The 12,470-nt window shown below is 64.0% G+C and overlaps 2 protein-coding genes across 2 annotated transcripts; both read left to right on the top strand.

Annotated features, from left to right (window-relative positions):
- The first annotated feature begins 1,999 nt into the window (after positions 1 to 1,999).
- Positions 2,000 to 7,208, top strand: LOC141952206 (uncharacterized). Its single transcript, XM_074889386.1, has 10 exons — positions 2,000 to 2,010; positions 2,367 to 2,736; positions 3,712 to 3,816; positions 4,201 to 4,269; positions 4,472 to 4,627; positions 5,421 to 6,012; positions 6,151 to 6,245; positions 6,383 to 6,474; positions 6,591 to 6,705; positions 6,874 to 7,208. Exons 2-10 carry the CDS (start codon positions 2,377 to 2,379, stop codon positions 7,192 to 7,194), a joined length of 1,905 nt encoding a protein of 634 aa, XP_074745487.1. The 5' UTR covers positions 2,000 to 2,010; positions 2,367 to 2,376; the 3' UTR covers positions 7,195 to 7,208.
- A 13-nt stretch (positions 7,209 to 7,221) lies between these two features.
- Positions 7,222 to 11,702, top strand: LOC141952314 (glutamine-rich protein 2-like). Its single transcript, XM_074889630.1, has 11 exons — positions 7,222 to 7,234; positions 7,296 to 7,477; positions 7,704 to 7,778; positions 8,088 to 8,252; positions 8,409 to 8,530; positions 9,442 to 9,507; positions 9,761 to 9,862; positions 10,455 to 10,608; positions 10,793 to 10,880; positions 11,038 to 11,145; positions 11,484 to 11,702. The coding sequence occupies exons 1-11, from the start codon at positions 7,222 to 7,224 to the stop codon at positions 11,681 to 11,683; spliced, it is 1,275 nt and encodes a 424-aa protein (XP_074745731.1). The 3' UTR covers positions 11,684 to 11,702.
- The last annotated feature ends 768 nt before the right edge of the window (positions 11,703 to 12,470 follow it).

The following is a 12,470-nucleotide window of genomic DNA, read 5'->3' as shown; positions in this document are numbered from 1 at the left end:
GCATCTAAAATGTGCGCGGTGCCTAGGGGCAGGCACTGACTCTGGGAGAAGGACAAGCCTTGAACACTGGGCAACCAAGCGTGCCTTGGCGTGGGGGAGTTGGTCCTGCAGCATAGCGCCCTGTCTCGTAGCTGGTGGGGGTACGCAAAAGCCCGGAGCTCTTGGGTCATCTCCAGTATCCAGCATGGATTAAACCTCCAAGCCTGATCCCACGAGGGATGCTCGGGGCTGGATGAGGTCTTAAGGCTGTTGATGGTTTTCCTGCGTTTTCAAAGCACTGTGAACAAATCACAGCTGTACTCTGTGACCACAGCGTGGCTCCTTGGCCGGGGGGAGGAACACAGTGCTGTGCTGAAGTGTGTGAAGCCCTTGCAGGTGTCTGCGTGTTCCCTTGTTCTGAGCCAGTACCGGATCATACTCTTCACATTTTTAACACTGGCTTACACTATGAGCAGTATTGCTCTTTTCTCCCCTCAAACTCCTTGTCAGACCGGCCAGAAGCAAGGTCAGGGCTTGCTGAGTGCTCTTGCCCCAGTCAGGCTTGCTTGTACTGGGCTGTATTTGGGTGGAAATGGTGAAGCCACAGCACCGGTGAGCAGAGGGTTGTGCTGGTGTCCCCTGCGTTGTACTTCGGACCACAACCTGAATTATTCTGACTGCTTCAAACCTTACCCTGACTAGAAGCCAAAAGCAGTTGGCTAAACTGAAGCCAGGAGATGTTCACATCTCAAAATTCTTAACTGCTTTAGGAAAACCGGTACCCTGTGTTCCCTGGGACCACAGGGGTGGCGGGGGGATGGTGGGTTGGGGACACAGCATCTGCCCGACCTGACCAACCCAGACCTAGGTTGCCATCCCGTCAGCATCAAACTTCAGCATTTTCTCTCCAGCCCCAAGATCCTCCCCTTGCTGTTGCTGCACCACTGTGCTGATGGGGCCTGTGCTATTTTAGGGAGTCTTACAGCTTTTCCTGCCGGTCCCGAGTGCTGTCTAGACAGCTTGAGCAGCCCCTGGGCGTAGCTGTAGCACTCCTGAGCCCCCCGCTCTGCCGCTGACTTGGAGGTAAGACTTAGGGGCACTCCAAGGAGGGTTTAGCTTCTTGCCTCAGTGCATCTTGTTCCCATCACTTAATCTCTCTGCTCCCTCTTTGAATTCAGTCCTCCCAGTTTGGAAGAGAAGAATACAGACTAGATGCTTTGGTTTTAATGCCTGAAAACAGGTATCTGGTGTCATTTAAAAGAGCGAGTTCAGCTTCCTGCTTGCCCACCCTCATCCTTTCTTGGAAATGGTCTTTGACTGCCTCACCCAAGGGGGTGCTCTGACCGTGTGACGGTCCGACCTGGAGGTTTCTAAGGGAAAAGAAATTCTTGTTGATTATTTTTGTAAGTACTTTGATGGATCACTCGGGCTCGAAGATTTTTCCCAGTGTTTGAATACTTCCTGGGGCTGTCTGGATGCCTGTGTTTAGCTGCGTTTCTTTTTTTCCCCGCTCTCGCGGCTCTTTGCTTCGGTGCAAGGTGCGAGAAATCTGTGTGTTGATGCAGTCAGCAGCAGCCTTCCACCATTGCCACGTCTGAGGGAGAGGGTAAAATCTGTCACGCTTTTGACACCTCAGCCAATAACTCAATGGAGGTGCTTCCTTGCCGGGACTGGGCTTGTCTGGGAGAGTTTCAGGGGGGAGCAGGGTGCCGGACGGGCAGGATGGTCTCTGTGCACGGCGCAGCCACGGGCTGCAGGGAGCTGCGTCAAAATATTCGACGTCACCAGTTGTATTTTGTGTCGTCACAGTGGCAAAGGCAGCGGGGAGCCTGGGCCCGGCCCGCCGCCGGGGCCGCCGCGTCGCCTGGCAACGGGAGGCGCTGCGTTATCCCGCCCTGTAAACACGGGCACGTGGGCTCGGCCAATGGGCAGCGGGCAGCGGCGGGTGGTGGCCAATGAGGAAAGGGAAGGGGCGGGCTCAGGGTGAGGGGCGGGGCTAGGGGAGAGCAGAGCGGCGGCGGGGACGGACGAGTAAGGTTGGGGGTGCGGGCTCGGGAGAGGGGGACTGGGGGGACTGGGGGGACTGGGGGGCCCGGGGCGCCCGGGGGGCTGGTGAGAAAGTGAGGCGGGGGGCAGGGGCAGGGGCAGGGGCAGGCAGAGCTGGGTATGAGGCTGGGGGTGGCCGGGGAAGGAGACACCCCTCCCTCTCCCCCAGACAGCCCTGCCCTCGGGGGGTCACCGTGTCACCCGCCCCCCCGCCGCTTCGACCACTTTCTGTGGTGAGGAGGAGGAGGGCGGCTGCCCATCCCTCCCAGCCGCCCAGGTCCCCTCCAGGCAAAAGGGGTGCTGTCGTGTCCCCCCCGCTCAGGCTCTGTGTTTTCGGGCAGGGCAGCAGCCATGGCCGCACTCAGCCTGTCCCAGCTGCTGGACGTCGCCATCGGGACGCCCCAGGTCGGGGCTGTCAACTTCACGGCGCTGCACAGCCTGCTGCAGGCCGTGCTCAGGCACCTGGGCCTGCAGGACCTGCCTGCCCTGGGGCAAGGGCACAGCCCGACCCCCCTCCTGGGGCGGGACCAGCCCCCCGAGGCACCCCCCAGAGAAGAAGGGGGACAGGGCGGAGGCCCAGGCACAGAGTCGCTCACCCCCGCGAAGGACCCGCTGCAGGGGACCGTGAGCACTCCCCAGGACGCCTCCGTGGCTGCTGACGTGGGGCAGATGAAGATAAAGATTGAAGAGAATGAGAGCAGCATCTCCAAGGTAGAGGCTCTTCCCCGTTCCCTGGGTGCCCCCCCGTGAGACACCCCCTCCTCTGGGGTCTGCACCACCATTGTGGTGCCCTTAGGTCTGGTTTAAGCCTGAGCTCGAGGTGGTATGTGGGGCTTACACTGTGGGAAAGGGATGGAGTTTTGGGGAGAAAGAGCTGGGGCTGAAATGCTGCTCCAGTTGCTCTGGGTTCTCCCCAAGTTGCCATCAGCAAGTCGTGGGTCCAGTAGAGCACCCGGTGCCCTCGGCTGCAGCAGCCAGAGGCTCAGCACCTGTGGAGATCCAGCCCTACCACTCTCCATCCCTCCCTTCCCCACTCCTGAGCCACAGCCAGGTACGGCACCCGCTCCTCAGGCAGCTGAGAGGCTCCATCAGCACCTCATGGGCCTCATCTCCCAGCCCAAATCCCCTTGGCTTGCCCGAGGGCTAGACCCAGCCCTGGTGGGGACCGGAGAGGGGCCTCATCCTGCACAACGCTGAGCCGTTTGGGGCTGCGAGCATCCCCAGTGGGAAGAAATAAGCTCAGGTTCAAGGAAACGGTCACCTTGGGTGCTGCAGGGCCGGATCCTGCTGGGACTGGGACATGTAGGGAGAAGGCAGCAGGGAGGGTTTCCCCGGGTGGCTGAGCTCACCCTCCTCGGGGCAGGCCCCCCCCTGCTTGATCGCTCCCCGCTTCGTTAGCCGCGGTTGCCGCTGCCCTCGCGGGCCAGGCTGTGGTTGAGAGGGTGGCAGCAGCTCTTTGCCCTTTGGATCGGCTTCAGTAGTCTTGCACAGAGCCCGGTGTGGGGGGGCAGGGCTGGATCTGTCCCCGCTTACTTGGGCTGTGCAGTGGGCCCCCCCCGGGGCAGGGTTGGGGGGGGGGGGGTCTCTGGGGAGCTGCTGCCCCTTCTTGGCTGCTGAAGGTGTGATGAATGGTAAGTGCTGCCCGCAGTGCCCCCGGGACTCACCCCCGCCACTGCCCTCTCTCAGGCCGTGGCTCTCTCCCAGGATCTCCTCGAGGAGATCGGCGGGATGAAGGCGGCGCAGTCCCGCATGGAGGAGGACATTCGGATGATCCGGGAGACGCTTGGCATGGTGAGCTGCTGCCGGTGTCCCCAGGAGGCAGCTGGGCCCTCACCCCCCTCCCTGCCTCTGTGTCACCCTGCCACCCCTGCCCCACGGCCCTGGGTGTCACCCGGCGTGAAGGGTGCCAGGAGGGAAGAGCAGGAAGGGTGTCCCAAGGCTGAAGAGGTAACTGCATGCACCAACCAAAGTGACGCTAAGACATTTTTTAACTAAGCAGCTGTAAAGAAAGAAACATGGGTGCTAAGAAGGAGAGGAGATAAAGATCTACCCATGCAACACAGCCACAACCCTGCCTGGCATCCCTCTGTCCTGTGCCCAAGTTAATTTTCGGATGCTCCTTTTCAATCCTGCTCCTGTGTCTGGGCTGCCATCCCTCTCCTTGTCCCGCTCCAGGGGAATCTCCAGGACGCTGCCGGCCAGCTGCCGGCCCTCCGTGACCAGACGGCGTCGGACAGTGACATGGTAGGGCCGCGCGCACGCCCGGATCCTGCTCCGGGAAGGAGGCGGCTGCATGCCCGGGGCACCGGTGCACCCAGTCCCTCCGTGGCAGGGCACGGTCCCAGCAGGGCTGGGCAGCGATGCTGGAGGGGGTCAGTGCTCCTGTGGGTGCCATCTCACCCGGCTACGTGGCCAGGGTTGACCCCCTAATCCCTTTTCTCCCCAGAAAAAGCTGAAGGAAAGGCTGAGCCTCTACCCAGCCCCGGAGGAGGTGAGCAACATGGTGCGCTGGGAGGTGCTGGAGGATTGCCTGGTGGGCAGCAAAGCAGGAGGAGGAGAAGGAGGAGGAGTAGGAGGACGAGAAGGCCGAGGTCTGTCCGTGGTGAGTGCTGGGGCATCCCGGCTATGGGAGTGGGACTCAGCAGGACCGCAGCCCCCGGGGCCTCGGCGGAGGTTTGCTCAGCACTTCTCTTCCCTGTGCATCCCGCCGGGAGGCAGGACCTGGCACCAGCAGAGCCAGGGCAGCTCCTCGGCTGCCCCAACAGAGACCTCCTCATCGTCCTCATCGTCTGTGCCACCGACAGCCCCCAACAGCCCCTCCGTGGGGCAAGGGAGCGCCCGAAACCCTTGGGGTGACCGCCCAGCCCCCTGTCCTTGCTCAACGTTGGGCAGGACCACGGCTCCCTGCCCTCCTGGTCTCTCTGGGGCTGGTAGGTGGGAGCCGGGGACAGCGGAGGGACATTTTGGGGCAAACCCCAGCATTCTGCACCATGAGATGGTTTCCAAATCCTACCTGGGGCTGCTGCTCCTGAAATGAAGGCGCAGCCCATTAGGCTGGGAAGCGGGTCTGGTCCAGCAGCTCTGGAGTACAGAATCCCATTGCTGGAGAGAAGAATGCCTTGCTGTTGTGTCAGGTGGCATCGGCAGGGGGTTTGCTGATCTCCAGGATCGGCTGCTGAAATGACTCTGCAGGCACAGAGGTGGCCAAAGGACTAAAGGGACTGGGGAGGGGCCGTGCGGCTGGGGCGCCCGGGGGTCCCTGTGGGTTGGGCAGTCTCTGCCTTTGGGGTACTTGAGTTTGGCTCCGTGAGCTGGGGGGTTTGAGGACAGGGCGGGTGGCCCTTGCCGCTGCACTTCCGCCCATAAACCTGCTCCCCTTTGCCTCCTCTTCGCAGGATGGCAGTGAGGGCCAGGCTGCCCCCGCCGAGCCCCCCACTGCAGACGTGGACACCCCGCATGGGGCAAGCTCAGCGCTGGGACTGGAGGGACCAGGGCCACAGCCTGCACCCAGGACCAGCAAAGGGACCAGCAAGGGGACTCCGCAGACACAGCCTGGCTCCCCGGGGACGCAGAGAGCACCAGTGGCCCCTGAGAAGGGGGCAGGTGCTTCCTCAGATGAGGCAAAGACTTGTGATGCCCGTGCCACCACCCTGGAGACACAGACAGGATCCCCTGGCATCAAGACCACTACGCTGGGGACAGAGTCAGGGGCCCCTGACAGCCAGACCTCCACCCCAGGGGCACAGCCAGGGGCCTCTGACACCCAGAGCGCTACCCCAGGGGTGCAGCCAAGTACCCCCAGCACCCAAACCACCACCCCAGGGGTGCAGCCAGGGATCGCCAGCACCGAAACGGTGGAGGCTCTCTGCCAGATCGGGCAGCTCAGCCACCCCTGTGCCAGCCTGAAGGAGCAGGTGGCCCAGCTGGAAGCCAGCAAGCCAGACCACGCCGAGCTTGAGAAGCTGCGCCTGCTCTTCTCGGAGGGAGGTAGGAGCCCCTGGGGGGGCTGGCAGGGGGGTGTTTGGCATGGGGACACCCTGGGCTGGGGGCTCGTTGTGCTCAGAGCCTGGCCTCAAGGGCGAGACCCCCTCTCACTGACAGCATGTCCCCTCGGACCACATCTAGACAAGGAGAGCATCACCAGCGTCCTGGCCGACCTCCAGGGCCGGGTGTCCTCGCTGCAGGGCCTGACCAGTGACCTGCAGGGCGAGAATGGGAAGGTGAGCTGGCAGCAGTCCCTGGGGGGGCTGCGGGGATGCCAGGGGGGAGTTGGGCAGGGAGGAGGCAGCTGAAGGGCCCCTGGGCTGGGACAACAGAGGGGGCTGTGCCCTGACTCATCCACCACTGCCTTTCCCAGATCAGGCAGCTGGAAGATGCCGTCGGAAAGCTGGAGGTAGCTGGAGCCAACTGGAAAGGGGATGTCAGCGACCAGATCACCCTGCAACTGGGGTAAAAGGACGGGACAGGGTTTCCTACCCTGCAGGAGGAGCCCGGGGGGACAAGGGACACCCCCTGAGCGGCCCTGTGGAGGCTAAGCCTGCCTGTGCCCCTGTCTCACTGAGCAGGTCCACGCTGCAGGAGATGAGGTATAAGCTGAAGGAGCTGGAAGAGCAGCAGGAGATGACCAAGGCCACGCTGGAGCGGTTGGTGGCCAAGACGGCTGACGAGCTGCAGGAGCAGGTGAGGTCCAGGGGCAGCGCTCCCACCGCCACAGCTCGGTGGGGTGGTCCTGGAGGGGTTTCCAGCCACATCCCCTGGCTGGCTGGGGCCATCGAGCCTCCACAGCACCCGGATTTGTTGACTGCATCCACCTCATCTCAGAGCCGACTCCTTCTCCCCTTCCTGCAGCTGGGCGAGCTGAGGGCGATGGTGGCGAGCACAGGGCAGGAGCAGGCAGAGGCGCAGGCAGCGTGCCCCGCCTGCAGCGGGGACATCCGCAAGCAGGTGGGGCAGCTCCTGCAGCGCTACGAGAAGCTCCAGGAGGTGGTGGACAATTTCATGTCGCAGCAGGCAGTGGGCAAGGTGGTAAGACGGCTGCCAGGGAGGAGCCAGGTAAGGAGATGCCGGCATGGGGGGCTTGGGAGGTTGCCAGCACCCCCCCAGCTGGTTGTGCTTCGCTGTAATGTGGAGGAGCCCCTCACCGCCTCCCAGATTGGTTCGTACAAGTGAGCAGCACGGAAGGAATTTAAAGCCTTGATGCAAATGTCCTGTTGGCACTGAGAGCCCATGGCCACCGGGCAAGTAAGCCGGGTCTGTCCCCACGGGGGCAGCCAGCCCCCCCTTGCACGGCACCACCTTGTCATCTTCCTCCCTGAAGCAGGACGAGGAGCTGCTGAAGCTGCTGAAGCGCATCCAGGCCACCGTCACGCAGGTGCAAGGGGACTACGAGAAGCTCAACTCTGTCACCGGGAACCTCCTGAATGACCATCACCAGAAGGAGAAAGATATGGAGGTAGGTGGCTGAAACCCCCTCGGGGTCAGAGCATCCTCCAGGCAGACCCCAGGCTGGGGACCACAAGGGATTTGTCTGCACCCCCCCAAACCTTGCAGCCCTGTGGAGGTTCAATGTACCTTTCCTGGAGGTTTGGGTGAGGTGGGGGGAGCGGGGGTTGCTCAGCTGGCCAGGAGGCAGCTCCAACCCTGCCGCGGTGCCATGGGATGCTTTTCTGTGTTGGAAGGCTCTGTTCCGGTCCCTGGAGAGGCTGGAGAAGGAGAAGGCGAACAAGGAAGACCTGGTGCTGGGGATTGATGTGGTATGGCCTTGGGGGGTCCTGGCACCACCCAAGGGGGTGCTGGGCAGGGTGACAAACACCCCTTGTGCCTTGGGGGCTCAGTGGCAGAACTGGCCTGGGGGAGGGAGGATTTCCAGACTGGCTGTGGCTCCTTCCCCAGGTGCCTCTGTCTTCCCCTGGGTCCCTTCAGCTGGTGTGACCAACCCCACGGGGGTGATGGGGCGAGTGGGGCCACGTAGCCACTTCTCCCTGTCCTCCTGCCACGAGCTGGCCCTGCCCGTCATCCCGCCATCCTTTCCTCACTGCTCTCCTGCCTTTCCCCGCTGCTAGAAAGCAGACAAAACCGCCCTGGCCGGCAAAGTGAGTCGCACCCAGTTTGAGGCGAGCATGGAGCGGCTGAATGAGATGATGCAGGAGACGCTGAGCCGGGTGACGGGGCAGGAGCAGGGCTGGCACCAGGTCCAGCGGCAGCTCAGTGAAGAGATGGACTCCAAGGTGAGGGGTGGCACGTCCCCGCTGCGCAAAACTGGCACCTTCGGGGCTTGGCAGCCTACGGCAGCGTCCCTCTGAGGATCCGCCCTCCTGGCTTTTCGTGGGGAACATGATGTCCCAGCCCGGGGCAGCTGGCTGAGGGTGTGTGTCTGTCCGTAGCTGGACCGCCTGGAGCTGGGGCCTTTCCGGCAGCAGCTGGAGGAGCACTGGAGGAGCATCCTGGAGCAGCTCAAGGAGAAGGAGCCGCTGACGGAGGCTGACGATGCAGCTGGGATGAAGAAGTGAGTGCGATGGGGGTGGCGATGGCTTCTGCTCCCACCGGTAGCAGGCTCCCGATGTTAAAGGAGGCACGAGGAGGGGGACCTGCAGGATGGAGCCCTCCCGAACCAAAACTGGGATGTGGGTGCAAAGGTTTTCTGGAGCAAGGGTGGGGAACGGCGACTCGTCCCCCTGGGCAGGGCTGTGACACGCGGCGCCGCAGAGCTGGGTTGTGACCTGCCCTCCTGGCGAGGGGCGGGGGGGTAATTAGCGCTGACGAAGTGATGAAACCGGTGTGAGGGCTGGTTGGGATGGCAGCTACGGGTGCCTGCGCCCTTCGCCTCCCATCCCTGCCTGCCCTGGGCAGCCACAGGCAGCTGCCAGGTTTCGGAGGTGCCCGCAGGGCCGAGGCGAGCGTGTCCCTGTCCTCGGGGCAGCTGTGACAAAACTCATCCTGAAAAATGTGGGAATCCTGCATCCCCCAGGCCCGGCGTTTGTACCCCAGCAAGAGGTACAGGAACAGCCCCGTTCTGTCCTTGCTGGTACCCCCAGTTCCCATGGGACTGGGGTGCTGTGCGTGCCTGTGGGCGTAGTTCCCATAATGGTGGTTTTTGGGTGCTCCCCTCAGTGGATTCTCCGGTGCCTAATATGAGGTGGAGCTTTTTCCCAAGCGGGAGCCCACAACCAACTGCTCTCCCCCATCGTAGCCCCTTGATTTTGTAGTCAGCCGGTGGGTTGTGACCTTGGTGGGGTGGGGTGGGGTGGGGTGGGGGGTAAGCCAGGCTCAAAACCCTGCGGTTCCCCCCGCAAATACCATAACTCATTACAATGAAGTGCCCAGCACCTTGCTGCTGCCTGCCAGCTGCCTGCCTGTGTGCAGGCAGGGCTGTATCCCCCCCCAGGAACTCACCCAGGCCTTTCCCCCCCCCGCCAGGCAGCTGCTGGCCCATTTCCACTGCCTGTCCTGCGACCGGCCCCTCAGCATGCTGGCGCCTGGCCCGTGAGTACCGTCCGGCACCGGTGCATCGGGGGGTGCGTGGGTGATTCGGAGGGGAGATGGGTGCTGGCAGTGCCCCGCTGTGCCCGGCACGGGGGTTAGGGTGTCTGCCTGGGGGGGTGCAGCCCTCCTGAGCCCCTCCCTGGGGGCAGTGGGATGCCAATGGGGTACAAGCCTGTGGGTTTTGGGGCACTGCCCCGAGCTGGGGTGGGTCGTGTGTCCCCTGTCACCCACCCACGGCTCCTGCCCTCCCCAGGCACATCGCGGCCATCCCGTCCAGGCCACCGCTCCCCCCCCACCTTGCCGGGCGCTCCCATACTGTCGTGGAGCTGGAGCAAACACCGCAGCACAGCCACAGGTATGGGACACGGGGACCCGGCCCCTGGGGTGCAGGTTGGCCCTGCCCTGGAGAGGGAGAGCCCTTCCCAGGGTGGGGCTGAAGGGATGCAGGGGCGGCCTGGGCAGGGCAGGGGAGCAGAGATGTGCTGCAGAGGGGTCAGCTGTGCTTGTCCCCGGTCTGTGGCGTTTTACAGCCCTCCCTGCGCTGCCCTGTCTAGCCCAGGTCTGTGTCTCAGTGGTGCTGAAGCCACATGTGATGAGCTGTGTCTGGTCTCAGCCTGACCTCAGGCTTCACTGGGGAGTCAGCTGCCTCCTGTGAAACAAGTCACCGAAATTAAACACTGCAGCTGGGACAGCCCAGCTCCTGCCTCCCGCTGTCCCTCGCGTAGGGTGCAGGGACCTGCCATGGCCATGAGCAGCTCACCAGGGCCACGGGGAAAGAGCAGATCCAGCACAGCTGGACAGGCGTGGGTCTCCTTCAGCAGTCGGAGGGCACCCGGGAGGGACATACCCCACCGGGGAGCACCCGCAGCCCCCTCCCTGGCATAGTAGGGTGAAGCACGGGGTGCCACGGTGCTGGGTGCTGAGCATCCCTGTGCTCCGTCCCACAGGGAGCGGGTGGGCGAGTGCAGGTACCCCCGCGTGCCGCGGCAATGCGGGGGCCGGCACACCCTCACCCACCCGCTGCAGCGCTGCCCGCACCCCCAGCCCCACCCGCCCAGCACCCCGCGGCCGCTCCAGCCCCACACCCTGCTCCCCATCAAGGTAAGGATGACGAAGGTAGGGATACAGCGGGGGCAAGCGAGGCTGGGAGGGTGATGCTGAGCATCCAGGGTGGGGGTGGGGGGATCCGTGCCTCAGTTTCCCCAGGGGGAGCTGGGTGGGGGGGTTTGCCTGGGCATGCTGATTTGGGCCCCGTGTTTCAGCCAACCCCCTCTCTCCTTCCCAGCACGACGAGACGGAGCTGTCGGGCCAGGATGGCCACATCTACAGGGGCCGGCGGGTCAGGCAGCTGCCTGTGCTCGTGGGCAAGGAGGGTACGGCTGGGCCACGCTTGGGGAGGGGATCTGGCGGGGGTGAACTGGGCAGTGGAGTGGGCAGGGTGCCCGCGGGGTGCCAGGTTTTCCCCCTTTCCCCTCCGTGCGTTCTCCCTGGCTCCCCCCCAGCCCAGCTCCCTCTGCTCCCTCCTGCCAGACTTCCCCAGGGCCAAGCCCAAGCTGTCCCCGAGGCAGTGGGATGCCAAGGACACCAGCCGCCTGCTCTCCCGGCCCCAGAGCACTGCGTCGTCGCTCAGCCAGCCAGGTACGGCCCTGCCAGGGCACCGGGGTGGGGGGAGAGGGCACCCTGCTGTGTCCTGGTGGGTGGGGGCAAGCAGGGTGGGATGGGGGTTTGGGGTGGAGTGGGGTGGAAGCAGGATGGAGGGGGAGGACGGGAAGATGGGGCAATCGATCCCCATGTTGGAGCCAGAGCAAGGTGGAGGGACGTGGCGGGGTGGTCCTGGCCACTGTGGGACAACAGCCTGTCTGCTTCAGGGTGGGGGCCAGGACCCCGTTGCTGGGTGTCTCTGGCCAGGCAGGTGCCCATGGGCGGTGCCTGCCCCAGGGGCTGCAGGGGGGCTAACCCCTGCCCCTCGCCCCCAGGCATCCCCACCTCGCCAGAGCACAGGCCAGCCTCCTCCCACGGCCGCCTCTCCCAGGCACGGGGGCTCCTCGTGCCCCTCCAGCCCTCGTGGGACGGATCCAGCACCCCGGAAGCCAGGCAGGACCGGGGGTCCCCGACCGAAGCCCCACCACCCCGGCCACCGAGCAGGCGAGCAAGCATCTCTGGCCAGCAGCAATAAAGGGCGATGGGCAGCCAAGCACCTGCGTGGCCTGAGCGGGGTGGCCCTGGGCTGGGATCTTCCCATCATGCATAAGGAGGGGTCGCAGCATCCCTTGTCCTGCGGCCACGTGTGGCCAGAGGAGCTGAAACCAGCCCCTGTCCAACCCCCCTCCCAGGGTCTGCGCCGGCCCCGTGCTGCCACGCTCTCCCTGACACCCCCTGGCCTCCATGAACCCCTTTTTGGCCCCTGACAGGGAGCTTGTGGCCCCCAAAAGGGTCTGGGGGAGCCCACACTAAAGCAGGAGGATGATGACGCTCCGTTGCTGCTGAAGGTGGTGGGAGATGGGGACCGCGGTGGGAAGGGTGGCAGCAGGACATGGCTTTAACGCCGAAAGGGAATCCCCCCCCCAAGCCCGCTGGCTGGCTATCGCTTATCCCGCGGGATGAGCATCACTGAGCAGGTTTCCTTATCTGCTCATGGATTGTCACCCCCTTGTCCCTCTTCCAACGCTGCCATTGATGGAAAGAGGAAGGCACAGACCTGCCATGGTGTGTGCTTGGGGGCTGCCCTGTGGAAAAACTGCTCCCCTGGTAGATCTTCTCCCCAGATTCGGGCGAGGGGGGGGAGCACCCAAACCTCCCCCCCACAATGGCAGACCCCAACCCTGCCCACCCCGCTGCAGTCTCCAGGCACCTTAGCCCCCAGGGAGCCCCCCCTGCCGGGGATGTTTCCCCTGGTGGGTTTGGTTTTTCAGGGGAAAAATAGGTGCTAAATACCCGCGTTGGGGGTGCCCAGGTGGATCCAG

Source organism: Strix uralensis, chromosome 19 (genome assembly GCF_047716275.1).
Source record: "Strix uralensis isolate ZFMK-TIS-50842 chromosome 19, bStrUra1, whole genome shotgun sequence".
Taxonomy (NCBI): Eukaryota; Metazoa; Chordata; class Aves; order Strigiformes; family Strigidae; genus Strix; species Strix uralensis.
Note: the sequence above shows the minus strand (reverse complement) of the source record. Positions and strands in the feature narration are given on the sequence as shown.